General features: G+C 35.0%; 1 protein-coding gene across 1 annotated transcript in view; it reads left to right on the top strand.

Moving 5' to 3' along the window:
* Positions 1-17,660, top strand: part of LOC110029805 (DEAD-box ATP-dependent RNA helicase 31-like) — a 32,438-nt gene extending 14,778 nt beyond the window's left edge. The window contains exons 4-11 of the mRNA XM_020732262.1: positions 14,460-14,515; positions 14,626-14,850; positions 14,940-15,146; positions 15,247-15,333; positions 15,423-15,518; positions 15,604-15,819; positions 16,267-16,449; positions 17,081-17,660. Coding sequence (XP_020587921.1) covers positions 14,460-14,515; positions 14,626-14,850; positions 14,940-15,146; positions 15,247-15,333; positions 15,423-15,518; positions 15,604-15,819; positions 16,267-16,449; positions 17,081-17,308 — 1,298 coding nt within the window. The 3' untranslated portion in view covers positions 17,309-17,660. The remainder of the gene's footprint in view (positions 1-14,459; positions 14,516-14,625; positions 14,851-14,939; positions 15,147-15,246; positions 15,334-15,422; positions 15,519-15,603; positions 15,820-16,266; positions 16,450-17,080) is intronic.
* The last annotated feature ends 456 nt before the right edge of the window (positions 17,661-18,116 follow it).

Genomic DNA, 18,116 nt, shown 5'->3' with positions numbered 1-18,116 from the left:
CAAAAGAGGGAGGAGGAAAAATACCATCGCTCACCTGGGCGGTGAACCGAGCCAAGAGAAGCGACAAACCTCGCGTGAGGAGAGGACGACAGAGGCGGAGCTTTGTCGCAGAGGAGCGTGGCACAGCGTGGAAACTTTTTGCAGGGCGGCAGGCGTACGAGGAGGGGACCTTGGCCGAAGCTTCGCGAGGAAGAGGGCTACTCAGTCGGTCTCGCGTACGAAGGAAGGGTGCTCGATCGGTCTCGCGAACGAAGGACGGTGCGGGACTCACGAACGAGCGAGGGAGGCGTGCGTGAGTTCAGGGATTTAGGGATTTAGGGTATTTTAAAAAAGAAAATAAGGATTTTTTTTATTTAAAATGTATATATATATATATATATAAATTTTTGTGCAATTTATTCATGTGCGGCGCCCTAGAAAAATTGGTGTCTCCTGTAGGTAATTTCGACATTCCGGACGCATCGACGCGGTCTGTTTTGCCGTCAGAGGTCGTTTTGACGAATTCATCGATTTGCGTGTCAATTTTCTCGTGTAAAAAATATGACAATATAGGTATCCTTTCCTACCAAAATTGGTATCCCGGACGCGTTGACGCAGTCCATTTTGTTGTCGGAGGTCATCCAGACATCCGGAGAAGTTCGCATTTTCATCCGTCCTCTGGGCTTAATTAAAGTCCGATTTCGTGCAATTTTGTGAATTTTGTGCATTTGGTGTGTGTATGTGACGAAAAAGTCGTGACGATGTTTTCCTAAGGCTTGGAGTCCTATTAGGAACTTTTCCCTTGAGTCTTCACAAAATAACCCATAACCTTTCGTTCATAAAACGACGGTAATATTAGACGTCAAAGAAAAATAGGAAGTGGTTAGAATTTCTAAAAGGGTGGGTCTCAGGGTCATAATTTTAGTTTTCTAAGACGATCAATAGGAACTCCTAGAGCTAGATCCTACCCTAAGAAAAAAGAAATGACCTCAAAGATGAGGTCAACAAAGCCTTGTAAGAAAAATTAGGAAAGAAAATTAATACAAATCAAAGAACAACCTAGATGACATAAACCCATGATTAATTTTTGAATCAAAATTTTAAAATTCTTATTTACTCGAGATTTCCTTTTGAATAAAATTTATAATTCAAGGATTGTTATTTTATTTTTGGGGAAAAATATTCCCGGAGAAGCAAGCTCTTATGGTTTGTTATATTTCACAAAGTCAAGAAAAACTTTTGATTAAGGAATTACACTTGTCTTTTAATTTGATTTAATTTTATTAAAAAGAGCAAATTTAAAATAATATCAAGGTTGAATAGATTCAAAAAATGATATGGTTATGTAAGGTTTTTTGGGGGGGGGGGGGGGGGGGGGGGGGGGGTTGGTTACTTTAGTTATGAATGTTCTTATTGGACTTTTACAAGAGGATCTACTTTGGTGTATGTTTTTTTGCTGATGATGTCATTCTTGTGGATAACACTAGAGAGAGTTTAGAAAAAAAAACTTGAATTATGAAGGTCAACTATAGAGTTTAAGGGCTTTCGTCTGAGGAGATCTAAAACTAAAAACAACATATGCAATTTTAGTAGTGGTGGGGTTATAACAATGAATGATCAAGCCATTAAAGAGAATGAACATCTTAGATATGTTGGGTCTATTGTTCAAAGTGATGGTGATATAAATAGGGATGTTATTAGTAAAATTCAAATTGGATAGTTGAAGTGAAGCAATGCATCCGACCTATTGTGTGATAGAAAAGTACCACTTAGAATTAAAGGAAAATTTTATAAGACGACAGTGAGGTCTGCAATGCGTTATAGTGCAGAATGTTGGCCTGTAAAAGAAGCATAAAAGTAAGTTTTGTTGGGATGAGTGCTTAGGTGGATGTTGGCTTTACAATTAGAGAGAAAATTTGAAACAAATATATCCATGAAAGGGTTGGAGTAGCTCTAATGGCATGCAAGATTAGATAGTGACGCCTTAGATGGTTTGCTCACATTAAATGTTGACTATCTGATGACCCAATTAGGAGAGATGTTTCAAATTCGACTTATGTTATGAAAGGTAGAGGTAATCTTAAAAAGACTTGGGCATGTTGTATAAAAGTGGTATTAATTTAGTAGAATAATGAAAGTATGTCACTCAAGAGGAGACAATGGAGACAAATGATTCATTTAGCCAACCCCACTTAGTGGGATAGTGGCTTTTTGTCGTAGGTGAGGAATTAAGTGAAGGAAGAAAACTCAATAAAGTTTTCATGGATTTGTTGGCTTGGGTTATTAGAATTGTAGCCTATTTAGTTAAGGAGATAGTCAACCTAGCCTAACATGAAGTTTTTTTGCCCATAAGCATGAATTATGTCATCTAAAGATATTTCATAGATCACGAGCTAAAAAAAAAATAATTTCCATACTCTTATGTGATAAGAGAAAAGGATTATAAGACTTATTCTTTTAACATGGAAGATAGGGACATTGACATGCAAACCACTCAATTCTTACGTATTTACATACATGACACATAAACTTAAATTTTCATATTTATACTGCTCAATTCTTTTATTTCGCATTAAAAAGATTACCATTGTAACTTTTAAAAAGTGAAATACACATTTTTCATGCATGGTGCATGTGACATGTATGTAAAAAATTAACTTTAGGTGTTAGATATGTGAATACATAAGATCTGAGTGGTATGTGTATAAATCTTTCTAGAAGGTAAGGTTAATTTTGACTGTCATGAATCAAAATATTTGATTGATTTTTCAATATTTTATGGGTTAGGAATACCATTAAACTCAAATAATTAAACTAGATTTTCACCTCTTTAGAATCATTACGTCAGGTCAAGTATCAAATAAAGTAGGATATCTCATGGGATATTTATGTAATTCATATTATTTCTCATTTGATGATGCATGCTTGATCAAGCCATAGAATGATTATGATCAACTAGGCTTTTGTTGATTTAAAGACCCACCTTATAAGAAAGGCATGGATACTTAAACTACTGATTATATTTTTATATAAACTCAAAGGGAGTATTATTCGTTTATTTTAATTAGTAGTCTTAAAAAATATCATGCATTTGTTTTCTTATAGCATTATTGTCATGTGATTCATTTTAATTATTCTGATTTTATAAGTGATTGAAAAGTTAGTTTTCCAAGGAGCATATCGAGATGTGATGATATTGGGCAAATATCATGTCATTAATGAAGGGGAAATCAATCATTATAAATATTAATTTAGATGAGTATCTTATTACAAAAGAGTTTGTAATGGCTAGATGGAGTTTGATTCAGCATTAAACCCAAGTAAAAGGAAAATATAATGTAGCTAGGCTTTTCATAATACAATCCTTGTCCCAGGTCTTTATGCAAGTATTTCAAGAATAGAAATATGGAAAGTTTCAAGATCTTGATGGTTGAACATCTCCTGATCCTTGATTTCTTGGTTCTTGTGTTTTTTGAGTAAAATTTTATGTGTGCACCATGTTGGGATGTCAAAAAAGCTCGTTCGCAAACAACACTTGATTGGCTCTTTAAGTGGCTTGTGTTCGAATCGTTCGTTGAGTAAGCAAGCCAGACAAATAAATTTGTTAAGCTCAAACTATAAACAAGCCTAAGAAGAACAACCATTTGTTCGACTGTGTTCGGCTGATTTTAACTCAAAATAAGAAAATTGTTTATACTATTTATATAATAATATATTATATATATTTATATATAATTTAAATCGCTATAGCTTGTGCGGCCATGTGATATGTGCCTTTTATTGCATAGAAATAGTGCAGATTTGAATCCAACACACTTCATCTATTTTTCTGAGTAATTTAAATGAGCTAATTCGAGTCGAATACAAGTTGAAAATGAACAAGAATATTTTTTTCAAGCCGATCACGAACAGATAGTTCATGAGCCAATTTCACATAAAAAAAAAAAAAAATAAACGAGCCAAACAATAACACATGTTCAACTTGCTCAAGCTCGGCCCATCTACACCCCTAGCACCATGTAAATTTTTTTTTTTTGGGTTTTTGGACTTGAAAAGAAATGGAATAATCAAGCGTACTAAGGGGCATTACATACTAAATTGATTTCTTTTGAATTTTGTCTTAGCTTTACGTTATGCTAACCAACATATGATGGCTTCTAAGGCACTATGATGGGACATGTTGGAAGTCATATATATTAGTTTTCCATCTCACATAAACACAACTAGTAAATAGCAAGTAGCTAACCGAAAACACAATTCATTGCATAATAGCACAAAAAAACTTGCTATATCCAAGAATAAGATCTAAATCCCTCTACCATAATAGTTAGTGTTTGTATTAGTTAGTGTGGTCACTCTCATATGATTCAGGAAGACCACCATGATTGTTTTGTCATATGATATCAAATAAGTTAGAATTTTTGTCACCTCAACCTATTGCTTTTAAAAATATGATTCTGAAAATATCTTATATAATTTTGAAATTATATTTTATATTTAGAAAAAACCTTTGAAAATTCCATTTTATAAATAATTTTAATATAGTTTTTTATTTGTAAGAGAGTGACTAAAAATACCTGAGTTCATGTAAGATCTAACTATATCTAATTTTTAAAAGTATATTGAGATGTTGGTCTTAAATAATTTTATTTCATATAATAATTATATATTACTAGGCATGAAATTCATTATCATTGTATAGTGACATGCAATTGATGATGGCTAATCATTATACTATATTATGTCATCATAGTTTTTTGTACTAGTTCTTTTGTCAGATTAAAATGTTGACTAACTTAGAAATTAGAAAGCTGTCTCATTTTATGTGATCCACTCAGTTTTCAACGATCTAAATGTCTCGATGTGGTCCAAATATTTAGAAACAAAAAGTAGGCAAATATGTTATCTTCAAGATGCAAAAAAACTTAAGTGACTGGATGTGGTTTGCTCATCTTAAGAAGAAATAATACTGAGATTTTAGCACCCAAGTGAATTTGGTTTATTTTGACATTAAGATTGGGAATTTGGATTTGTTTAAATACTTAGTAGAAAGATGATTTGGAGTTTGAACATTGAGTAAATACAATTGCAAACACTTATCGACTTTGTTCTGTAGATCTTAACATAGAGGCATGATGATGTGATAATATGAGCATCCAAACAAATTTGGCTTGCCTATATATTTAACCTTTTCGATTCTCTGATATTGCCTAGACCCCTAGGATGCAAATTGCTCGAGCATCTGAGCAAATTTGGTTTATTTATATACTCAACAAATCAAGTGTATTAGATATAGTTTTTTTAACTAAAGCTTAAGATCCAAGTATGTTTGCTTTTTTGGATGATGGGAATATGAATGCTTAGATTAATGTGGCCTACTTATGCTAGGAGCGCCCAAATACATTTGGCTTTTTTAAGACATTAAAGAGTGCTTTTTTGAGATGTGGCTTACTTAGCTAGAACATAAGTGATGCTTAGACAAATATATCATCTATACATAAAGGATATTTGATTAGATATGGCCTATCCAAATATATATGTAAAGTGCTTTGGTAGTGAGGATGCATGCATGCATGCACTTGTGATAGGATTTCCCAGCCAAGGATTGATATATAGGTATGGTTAAAAAAAAAACCGTTTGTATTGATTTGATGACCTAGATAAACTCATGTAAGACTTTGGATATATTGGACTAACCTAACCCTACTGCATTTGGTTATAATAATCTCTTTTCATTGAAGGTGATAAGAGAGTCTTTGATTAAAGTTTTATTTGATCCAGAAATTTATACGGCCCAATTGGCTTCAACTTAATTAGATGATGCATGTTACTTGAAGGAAGTTATCAGAGTCACTTTTTACAAAGAAGATCTATTCCTGAGAGTGGTTGCTTATGTGGGTTAGTAAAAGTTTCATCTAGATTTTGGGAGGTTAACCTAAGTGATATTTTAAATGTTGTATAACCTAGATTGTGCTTGATAGCATGATGACATGTAATGCTAGATGTCATGTTACACAAAATGAAATAAATGTGATTGTGTAAGATTGGTTCAAGTTGGGTCAGTTGTTGAGTGGATCCATGATTCTATTCTAATGGTAGATTCTTGGGTGAGCAAGCAAGTCAATATCTAATGACACATGTCGCAGCTTGATAATGAGTGGAGGGATTCATTGGGGTTATAAATTAAAAAAAAAAAAATACAGATTGCATAAGCAAAAGGTTGGACGACACATAACACATAACGAAGTTTTTCAAGCTTAAGATTAACTGATCCTATGCAAATGGAAGGACGCCTCTCACCAAACGAAGCAATCTTGAGCGTCAGGCGATCTATCATTGTTAAACTTATATATGGGTATAAAAATGAATACATGGTTGTGTAATGTGTGGGGTTAATTGTCAAACACAAATAATAAATGGAGTATTAAAGGGCTTACCTCACTCGAGGCTATGATTGGCTGGTTCAAGCAGGGCGTGTGCTTATATATGCATGCAAAATGAGATGATATTAGTGATTTTGATGGCATAGGTGAATGGCCCCATGAAATGGACTGTCAGTTATATGTGTATGATGTTAGTGATGATAAAGGTGAGGATGCACAGACACACGAAATAAAGTGCCAGTAAAGTGCACTTAGGTGCATGCAATGGAATGTTAGTAAAGCGTGTATGCATGTGCAATGATGTTGATTTTGAAAGTGGGCATGCATGACACCCAAAACATAGCATTGTCAAAGTGTATGAATTGCAGAACATGGCATCGTTGAAGTGAGCATAGATGCACATAATATGGTGAGTACGTACACAAAATGATCCGACAATCAAAATGGATGTTGCATGCATGCATGTAATTAGACATAGAAGTGTGGGTATGGATCACATGTGGGAGTGTTCGTCGATGACCTGAAGGAGGTTGTATGGGGCTCAACGGGGGCTGTGAGTGGGCAGAACTAAGCATGTGTGGGAAACCTGCATGCATCAAGCTTGATGTTCCTAAGTTTTGATTGTTGGCCATTGAGGAGTATAATGGCCGAGCACTGCATGGATGCACACAAATTATGGTTGTAGCGAGCCTTAAGTTAGAGGCTTGCTACCCTGAGGTTGGCAATGGTGACATCCATCGAGATGCCTTGCATGGTGAGGCGGGTGCATAAAGGTTTGATATTGGGCTTAGGGAGAGCATGGGAATGTGTGCAAGGTCATGCAATTGGGAATTGGGGGGGGGGCTTTTTAAAGCCACTCATCGGGTTTTTTTGCAGTTTGGATTCACTATCTGTGGTCTATAGGAAGCTAAGCACATTACGAGCAGTGCACTATAGTTAGGAGTTGCATCAACTTCCGACATCAAGTCGGGTGGTTTTTTTCATGTTGGGTGCTTAGGCAGCCATTACGAGCAGTGTCACTATAGTTAGGAGTTGCATCAACTTCCGACATCAAGTCGGGTGGCTTTGTCATTTTGGGTGTTTAGACAGCTTGGGATGGGGATTGCTGACATGGGTGCTGGGCTTATAGTCATTAACTATGGAATGGCTGGATGAGGGACACTTGTTGGCATTGAGAAGTGGTGACTGTGGAGTTAGTGCTAGTTTTTTGTAGTGTTCAAGGCAGAGTGGATAACAGGTGGGTTTAGTTATGATGATACTTTCTTTCTTGGTGTTTTGTAGTTGGGAGTGGATGGAGTCAGGTGGTGAAGGCTGTAGGAATGATATTGGTCATGAATTTTAGTTAAGGCAGAAAAAAAAATAAAGTTATATGATTCTTTTAAATTTTTAAATAAATATATATATATATATATATTAGGAGGATTTACGTACATACCACTTAATTCATTTATATTAACACATCTAATATCTAAATTTCCTATTTACTTATATGAAACTTAAATCTCTTTAACACCTTCAATATTAAACTCCTTGCTTTGTTAATAGCTGGAATTAAATCCATGCCTATTCATATTAGGTGTGAAATCTATCCCTTTCATGTGATATTGGTCAATTTTATTTCTATTGAAATGTCTCGTTAGCTTGTTGCACCACTTTTTTCACATAATTTTTTTTCTCTCCTTTAGATCTCCTAACCTCTGTCTACCGTCGCATTTATGTTCCATTGCTTTTTTTTATAAGTTTCACATTCCTTTGTTCATCTCAGCTAGCTCTATTAACCTTGCTACATTTGATAGAATGTGTCACTATAAATATATTTATGCTATTGTGCTATCTTTCCATCACTTTATAATTCCCAAAATCCATTATATTGATTTAGAAAAAAACTTATACTAAAGTTCCAAGAGAAGTTCTTTGGAGAGTTCTAGAAAAGAAAGGTGCTGATATGACTTATATTCAAGTCATTAAAGATATGTATACTAGAGCGCTTACTTGTGTTCGAACAGGAGGATTGACCAAGTATTGTTCTATTTCAGTTGGATTACATCATGGATTAGCTTTAAGCCGATATTTTTTGCTTTAGTTATGGATGCTCTTGCTGGACATTTACAGGAGGATGTATCTTACTTTATGGCTTTTCGCTAGTGATATCCTTCTTGTAGATGTGGCTAGAGGGAAATTTCAGGAACCACTTGAATTATGGAGGTCTTTATTAGAGTCTAAAGACCTTCATATGAGTAGATATAAAATTGAATATATGGAATGTTAATTTAGTAGTAGTAAATCAGTAGCTCTAGTTTCAGAGTTGTAACTATGGGTGATCAAATCTTTAAAGGTGTGAACGTCTTAGATATCTCGGGTTTATTGTTCAAAGTGGTGGTGATATTGATGGGGATGCTATTAGTAGAACTCAAGTTGGATGGTTGAAATGGAGGAATGCATCAGACTTATTTATTGTTTGATAGAAAAGTACCGCTTAGACTTAAAGGAAAATTTTATGAGATGGTGGTGAGACTTGCAATGCTTTATGGTACAAAATGTTGGTCTTTAAAAAAGAAGCATAAAACTAAGTTAAGTATTGCAGAGATAAGAAAGCTTAGGTGGATGAGTGGCTTGACACTTAGAGACAAAATGCGAAATGAATGTATCTGCGAAAGGGTTGGTGTAGCTCTTGTGGCAAACAAGGTTAGAGAGAGCCGTCTTAAATGGTTTGGTCACATTGAACGTCGACCATCTGATGACCTTTGATGACCCGTTAGGAGATTAAATGTTTTAGATTTGACTTATGTTGAAAGAGGCAGTGGTAGACCTAAAAAATCTTGGGACATATTGTATAAAAAATGATCTTAATTATTAGAATTAAATGAAAATTTGACACTCAATAACAGACACAATGGAGAAAAAAGATTCATGTAGCCGACCCCATTTAATTGAAGAAAGGTTTGTTTTTGTTTTACTTTTGCCTTTGCTTCTATAAATCTACACAAGTCTTATTTGGAGGCGCGCTTTCAAATTTTATGTTGTTAATGCAGAGAGAACCATGTAAGCATGACACCATCATCATCAATTTTTTATGCACTTAAATGTTGGGCATTCATGAAATAATGATATTATGCAATACCTGATATCACTAAAAAATAATTCTTTCATAGTCTTAAAATTAACGACCACTCCATGTCATGATCCAACCTAGGGTTTGAAATTAACCAACGTGAGTACAAATGATCAGATAGCGGAAATTAAATTTTTTTATATTCATTCTCTATAACTAACATTTTAATAATGAAAAAGTCACCATATAAAATAAATTAAAATAACAATTAAATTTACCACATTTGTGATTATCCGCTTCCATATACATTTACTCTTCTATTGCTTATCTTTTAATTGATTAATTAAAATTGAAATATTAATTTAAATAATATTGAGTTAATCATAATAGTGAATACTCATACTTCTAAATTATAGCAACACAATGAAAAAAAAAATAATGTGCATGACAGTTAAAATTTATATAAATTAATATAGGAGTATTTAAATATTTGCACTGTCTAATATGTTAATTCAAGATAATTCTGAATATTCACTATGTTTTACTTTATCATTTATATATCAATATTTTTTACAACCGTCACAACAACTCTATCTAACATTATATCAATGAAGGTACTTCAATGTCAATATTATTTTTCATTTACATGCATGAGTATATTAGCGTTACCTTGCCATTATCATAAAAGAGTGCGCTCCATCATATTTAATCATGCACATGCAAACATACCATAACAATCACTATAATATAATGATCATTTCATTCTAATTTGTATACCAACTATATATTTATATAATATTTAATACCTATGATAATTTAAACAATATTGAGTACACATGTTTCTATAATATAAATAAAAGTTCAATAGAACCATAAATCTCGGACAAGCAGTGATATAAATATTACTAGTAACTGCAAGAGTAAATACATTTAGTCAAGAAGTAAAATATTACTATAACATAAGAGCACAAGTCCTCACTTCAATATTGATGACTCTCATACCATTTGTTCTCCCAACCCATCTTCAATGAAAATGTCTAATCAAACGTATAAGAGATTATTGTTATTTTATAATCATACTATTAGAAAACAAGTTGCCTTTATTTTATCATTGATGTGTTATTTAAATCATTATTTTTTTTAAATCATATAATATATTTCTTCAAATCATCTTATTATTAGTTACTATTAATTTTATTCTATAATTCTTATTAATATTTATAATTCTATCATTTTAAAATTTTTTAATAATTTTTTAAATAATATGATAATTAACCTTATTTAATTTTAATTATTAAGTCATTAACATTTTAATTTTCTTTTTGAATTTAGCTTTAATGAATTTCATTATTATAATATATCAACATAATAAAAAAATTGTCCAAACCTTACAGTTGAAGCCTACTTGCTACCAAACACCTGAATCCCTACAGGAAAACCTGTATAGGGAGCACCACGATTTGCTTTTCCACAATCTGAACTCTTGTCGAGCTCAAAAGTCAATCTCATGCCCTTGCGAGATTGTCAGATGGTCTTCTTCTTCGCACTCCTCAGCTTAAGATCGAAAGATGCTCGACACACAATCGAAGAGATATTTAAGGCATGATCTTGCATCCTGTAGCTTTTTCTTCCTCATTTGTTTGGTCGCGTAAGCACAACACCCTAGGTTCTCTCACTCAATCAATGCTCGTGTGCTCTCTCTACTCGAAAACTTTTTTTTGATGTTCACAAAAAAACTTCTTTTTGAAATTGAAGCATTGTCGGCCTTTGTCTTCAACTTCATTTGATTCCAAACTCCAGGAATTGTCTGTCATATTTCTCCTTCCCACGCTGACCCAACTGTAAGCCTGTAGTCAGCTACTTTTGTGCGGGAATGTTGATTTCTTATTTGACCTAGGCATTTGTGTTTGCGTACACAATAGCATGATGCATTGACTGCTCGACGAAACGCTTGTGCTTGGAAATCTGATGATGGGTACCATGCTGAACTAAATCTAACATTTGAATAACTTTATATAATCTTCCATACATGGCACAAAAAGGCCCCATTTCTGACATGCTGGATCTCCCTCTGTAGGGGCAACTCATGAAGGAGCTTATCTATTTGAAAGGTCTAAGTTTCTCTTATTTGTGGTTGTCGGGTGTCTGGTGTCGCTTCCTCGGATTTAGGACCATCTTGGACCACCAATGTGAATTCTGTTGGAGTCTCTCTTATGTCCTAAGCTGGAGCTACATGATTTTCTTCCTCATTCGTTGAAATCCGATCCTTCTCCTTTGTGTCATTGCCTCTTTCTTCAAATGCTCCTTGCTTAGTGAAATATATCATTCCCTAGTTGTGTAATCTGCTTTAATATGCCCAAATTCATGGCACTTGAAACACTTTCTGGCTGGGATGAATTTGGGAATGTGGATTGGTGCCTTTTGTTCTCCACTATGAAGTTGTGTCTCCTCGAGCTTGGTAAGCTCAGATGTTCCCCTGGATGTATTATGACTGTAAGATCTTGGGGTTGAACCTTGTCTGTGAGATGCGGTAGTTGCCCGGTGTGTCTCTTCACGTCTGAGCTAGGGTCTAAACATCCGGTCTGTGGTGTGCTAGTAGGAACTTGTGCTGCATCTTCTGTTTAATTTTGGATCGGGTAGTGATCTTGCCTTTTTCATCACGTTGGCGTTGGCATTTAGATTTTAACACTAAAATAGTGCACTCTTTTTTAGCTTGCTGGCGGCTAGCTTCACCATTATGTTTTATGGGATGTCCTGACACTCAAAGGCACATTCCAAAATCCAGAGCCACTCGATGAACTCATCTGGATCCATGTGTCTGTCGAAAAACGACAAATCGACCTTTACTTCAAAATTTTAGTTCCTCAAATATTTCAGGTCAAATCGTTGAGGTAGAGGTTCTTCATCATTAGAATCAACATAGTGGAAGAGATTCACTTCATTCCTTTGATCTAACAAGTCACCATTCTAGTTACGGGTGACTCATCTTGATTGACTCATCTCGAAAGTGGTAATAAGCCTCAATTATAGTTGGCAGGTTTCCCACTGCATATCTTCCCTAAAAATCTCTCGGACCTCTTTTTGTGAATTTCTCATAAACGACATCGTATACTTTCACCTCGACCAGACTTCCGACTTTTGATTCTTCAGTGACAGGGCTAGGTTTTGGGTTTGGGCGGCAAAATTGGGTGTATGGGATTGATTGTGAGTATGGAAAAGCTATTTAGGGTTGCTTGTTTTGAAAAGCAGCAAGGGGAAGTCAGGGTTGGGTCAAGATATGGATATGATTTGGTATGTTTAGATTTAGAAGGTGAAGGAGGCTGTATAGGGTTAATTTAGGGTGTAGAAAACTAATTTAGAGTTGCTGATTTTCAAAATCAGTAAGGGGGAATTATGGTTAGTGAAAACTGTAGGATAGAACCAGAGTTTGGCTAGCTTTAATATCAATTGATACCGGAGTTAACCCAAACAACAATAAGCAAAAATATTTTTCTTGGGAAAATCAATAAGCAACACAGATGACACACTGAGAAGGAAATAACAACGGACGCAGACAAACACAAGTAAAGTTGTATTACAAAAGGGGGTGGACGGTTGGTTAGTAAGGCTATTGGAGGAAGGGGGGTGTGTGTGTTTTTGGGGGCTGGAAGATGAGGATATATAGGAGAAACTGCGGAAAACACTGGAAGTGCTGTCCGACAGCTACAATGGGGAGGGAGGAAGGCATGTAGGCATAAACTAGATGACGGGGCTGCTATATGGCGGGGAAGGGTGGCAGGATGGTGTGGGGCTGCAGGAACAATACAAGTGTTGTTTTCGGGGGCAATTGCAACGGTTATGAAGACAACGAAAACAGAGAGAAGCTTGTTAATGATGAAAGGTCGAGGATAATCGCCATATCGGAGCGAGATACAACCGGAGCACCACTCGTCCTCAGATATAATCCTAAAAGAGAAAATTGGGGACACTGACAACTGTTCTGACAACACAACAAAACTAACCCTGATCAAGAAAAAAAAAACATATTAATACTAGTAGATAGCTAGGAGGCTGCGCTTTCTTGCTGGTTAGACTCTCCCTTGGCCCTGCTTACTCTTGCACTTCTACCGCTGCCGTCCTACATTTCCAGATTGCTGCCACCTTCCAACCACGCCTCCCGCTCTATAATAGCCTTCCTCACCTACGCCCATTTTGACTAGTTTTCCCACCCCCACTCCCACCTGCTTCCTATTCCCATCTTCCCAACCGGCCTCCTACCATCCACCCCCTTTGTGATACAAATTTAGTTGTGTTTATCTCCGTCCGTTGTTGTTATTTTTCTTTTCAGTGTAACTTGTACCGCCTATTATTTTTTCCAAAAATAATTTATTTTTTTTCTTGAAAAATAATTTATTTTTTTCTTATTATTGTTTGGGTTAACTTCTCTATCGATTGGTATCAAAGTTGGCTTAAACTAGTCCTATTCTAGTACTTGCAGTAGCTTGGCTGAACCAGTTTTGCGCTCTTCAGCCGATTCTTTTCATTGGAACTAATTGATATGTGCTTTAACTTGTGGGCGAGTGTTGATATAAAATAAGCTTAAAATAAGAAAGCTATCTATATTTGAAGAGTAGCTTATGTTTTGGGTGTATTCTAGAATATTGTGCTCATTCTCCTGTTATACATGTTGCCAATCTCTTAAGAACAAGACAAATATTGTGATAATTATCCAAGTTTCATTTCATTTCTTTTGCTAGCCTTTTACCCAGCTTTAACTTGTCCTTGCAAGTTTTATAAACTTGCAACAAGTGTATTTTAAAAAAGTGTATCGACCTAAATATCTAAACCATATTTAGCCCATTATCACTGCAGTATGTATCCTCTCATGTTCTTAGGTGAATTTTAAGGAAAATGGTGAGTGAAGATGATTGTGAAATACCTGCATGGTTTTATTCTTTTATCTGTTTATTACTGATTTTAGAGACAACTGATTAAAGCATTTTGGATTCAGGAGTACTCTTTTTATTTGGTTATTTTATTTTAATTGCTATTTGTTCGTATTTCAGGCAAAGATGTCCTTGCCAAAGCTAAGACGGGAACTGGCAAAACTGTAGCATTTTTGGTAATTTCTATATTCTTTTGCCTTGACTGAAGATTGTCTATTTGCTTTTTTTTTCTTCTTTTGATCCATTTAGTATTTCCATGATTAATTAAGGATTGTTTTGGTTTAAGCTTCCCGCAATTGAGCTAGTTACAAAGCAACCTCCACCTGATCGTGATAATAGAAGACCCCCTATCAATGTTCTTGTAATTTGCCCAACCAGGGAGCTTGCAGATCAAGCGGCTGCTGAAGCTTCAAAGCTGTTGAGGTATCATGCTTCTATTGGTGTTCAGGTTGTTATGGGTGGTACAAGATTGGCATTAGAACAAAAACGAATGCAAGCTAATCCATGCCAGGTTAATGCAAATTTTTCTGCAAGATATTTATACACACAGGCGCGATTTACAAATTTACTTTTGATTGTAATTAATTCACAAATTTTCAGGTACTTGTAGCCACACCTGGACGGTTCAGAGATCATATGGAGAATACACCTGGATTTACTTCCCGACTAACTGGTGTGAAAGTTCTTGTTCTTGATGAGGCGGACAGATTGCTAGATATGGGATTTCGGAAAGATATTGAAAAGATTGTTGCTGAACTGCCAAAACAGCGACAAACACTTCTTTTTTCTGCCACAGTTTCGGATGAGGTATTTTTTTATACGCCACAGTTTGGTATGAAGTATTTTTTTTCTAAGGCTCAAATTCATATATCTTATTTATTATTGAATCTATGTGCGATGTACCTAGGTCCGTCAAATATGCTACATTGCTATGAAAAGAGACAATGAATTTATAAATACAGTTGAAGAGGGCAGTGAGGAAACACACTCCCAGGTAATCGTACATATTTCAGACATGCCGTTGGTATGACTCAAAGGTGTTCGATTGATGAACTAATGGCTCAGATTGGCTTCTTGTTTCAGGTTATGCAGATGCATTTAATAGCACCATTAGACAAGCAGTTTTCAATACTCTATGGTATTCTGACTGATCATATTGCTGAAGATGTTGACTATAAGGTATATAATAGCATTCAATACATTTTCATATTAATTTTAGAGTTGTTGGTCTACATTCTACATCTTATTTCTGTGATGCATGCAGGTTATAGTGTTCTGTACCACTGCAATGGTTACAAAACTTGTGGCTGATCTTTTGGCAGAGTTGAATTTGAATGTTCGAGAAATGCATTCTAGAAAAGCACAAAACTATAGGACCAGGGTCTCCAAGGAGTTCAGAGAGTCAAAAGGCCTTATTCTTGTCAGTTCTGATGTCTCTGCAAGAGGAGTTGACTACCCTGATGTCACCCTTGTCGTACAGGTATTTATATTCCGCTCACTTGTGCATGATATTTTCAGTTTTTCTGCTTTTTAACTGTCATTTTTTCTTTTCGATTTTTGAATATTTTCATGTCAAACTTGTCCATCATCCCATCATCATTATTGACATCATTAGGCTTTAGCTTCATTGCAAGTTTTCTATTTTTCGTTATGAATCATTTTTCTTCATGCATTACATTTTTCTCTTCATGCTTTTCAGTTAGTTTGCTATCGTAAAGTCTTCATATTTATGGAAAAACTCTGTTTTCAAACATTCTAAAGGATTACCTATAAATTTAGGAATTTTGTTGGTTTTACGCTTTCTTTTGTCTTTGTTTTCACAATTTATTTTGATACACACTCGTAGTTCAGATACGGCTTCATTTCTCTTTTTTGACAAGCTGAATATGGCGTACATCCTATAATAGGACTATTTCATGTACTGCAGCTTGGAGTGCCTGCTGATAGGGATCAATATATACATCGACTAGGTAGAACTGGCAGGAAAGGTAAAGAAGGAAAAGGCGTACTTATTTTGGCACCATGGGAAGATTTCTTCTTAGATAACATACGAGACTTACCAATTGCAAAGGCTCCAGTTCCGCTTGTTGACCCAAACACCAGAAAGAAAGTGAGTATTCCAACCTATTCCATGGTTCCTGTGATATGTAATGATTTTTTATGTTTTTAAATATACTTATGAAAAAACAATTAAATTTGTATAATTGCTTATGATTTGGTGGTGAAGGTGAAAATGCCACTTAGTATACTGGATTCTAGTAAATAATTGCTTTCCATGAGTTTCATAGGATATGAAAGGAAGTCATATCTTGGGGGAAATAAAAGAATAAAGAAAAAGGATCCCACCATGCTACTTGGTAATAAGTGAGATGAAATGACAGTTCCAAAAAATTGTTGTTTGATTGTGGAGAAAATTATGTCTAAAATCATGGTAATGTTACCTACTTATATTTATTAGAATGAGAACAGAAGCAAACATATACAAAACTTATTATTTAAATTTTCAAATACATGTTAAACAAGCCCTAGATGCATGTGAGTAGTCAATCAACGGAATTTATCTCCAAAAAGGAAAAGCAGCTACTCAAAGGGTTATTTTCTTATATTTCCTAACTTTGCTGTTATGACATATCACCACTTGTGCTTATTCATCCCTAATTTTTCTTAATATGTTCTGAATTGCTCATCTCATTTTGAATATTATGATAATGGAGCATACCCATCTCTTTTGTTGTGAAAAGGTGGAGAGGGCCCTTGCTCATGTCGAATTGAAGAGCAAGGAATCAGCATACCAAGCATGGCTTGGCTATTACAACTCCATCAAAAATGTCGCCCGAGAGAAATCCAAGCTTGTACTTCTTGCTAATGAGTTTAGCAGTAGCATGGGGCTTGACAATCCTCCGGCAATCCCCATAATTGTTCTGAGGAAGATGGGACTCAACAATGTTCCAGGGTTACGTGCTAAGTAGATTTTATTGAAATACTTGATTGCCTTACAAAACTAGCTTAAGTTCATTAGCCCAAGCACAAATTTCTTCTTGATATCATGGAAAACCAGATTCTTATTCAGCATTAAAGGCCACTCGATCTTCAAGGTATTGTGAAATTCCAATGCAGCTTTAGGAGTTCAACAGATTCCAGGTTTGGGTTTTTTGTTGTTGTACAATTCCAGATCTGCTAATTGAGAGGTGAATTAAGAGAAATTTTTGAATGGTCATGTAATTCTATCATGGGTAAGCAATTTATATTTTCATTTATTGCCAAACATTTTATTGTGCAAAACAAGCATTCTATTTTCCAAAATATATTTATCGCACATTCATAATCGTTGTTTGTTATTATTTTTATCATTTTTTATTAATTGTAATATTTATTGATTTAATGCATGTCCGCAACCAGGGATATGCCGAATGCTGCTGCATATTCTTAATTTGATGAACTAACACTATTTGAGTTGCTGATTGCTTTGCGACAGGAGCCCAGTGCTTGCTTGTAAACCAAATTGTTCACCTCCATGTTATAATAAGCTTGTGCCTTAGTACATTTAAATTTTGATTGAGTTGATATTTAATAATCTTTACAAATTTCACCTAGCAGGCAAGTAAAGAGAAATATGACGGGGTAACTTCTAATTATTCTCCAACTTTGTATCATTTTTCTCTCTTTCTTTCTTGTTCCATGTCGTATGATATTTATTTATGGGTATTTTATTTTATTTCCTTTTTATCAAGACGAGCGCTGATCAAGATCTTGAAGAGCAATTCATCAGTTGGGCTT

The sequence above is a fragment of the Phalaenopsis equestris genome, unplaced genomic scaffold (genome assembly GCF_001263595.1).
Source record: "Phalaenopsis equestris unplaced genomic scaffold, ASM126359v1 Scaffold000002, whole genome shotgun sequence".
Lineage (NCBI taxonomy): Eukaryota > Viridiplantae > Streptophyta > Magnoliopsida > Asparagales > Orchidaceae > Phalaenopsis > Phalaenopsis equestris.
The sequence above is the reverse complement of the archived record's forward strand: the minus strand, read 5'-3'. Positions and strand labels throughout refer to the sequence as shown.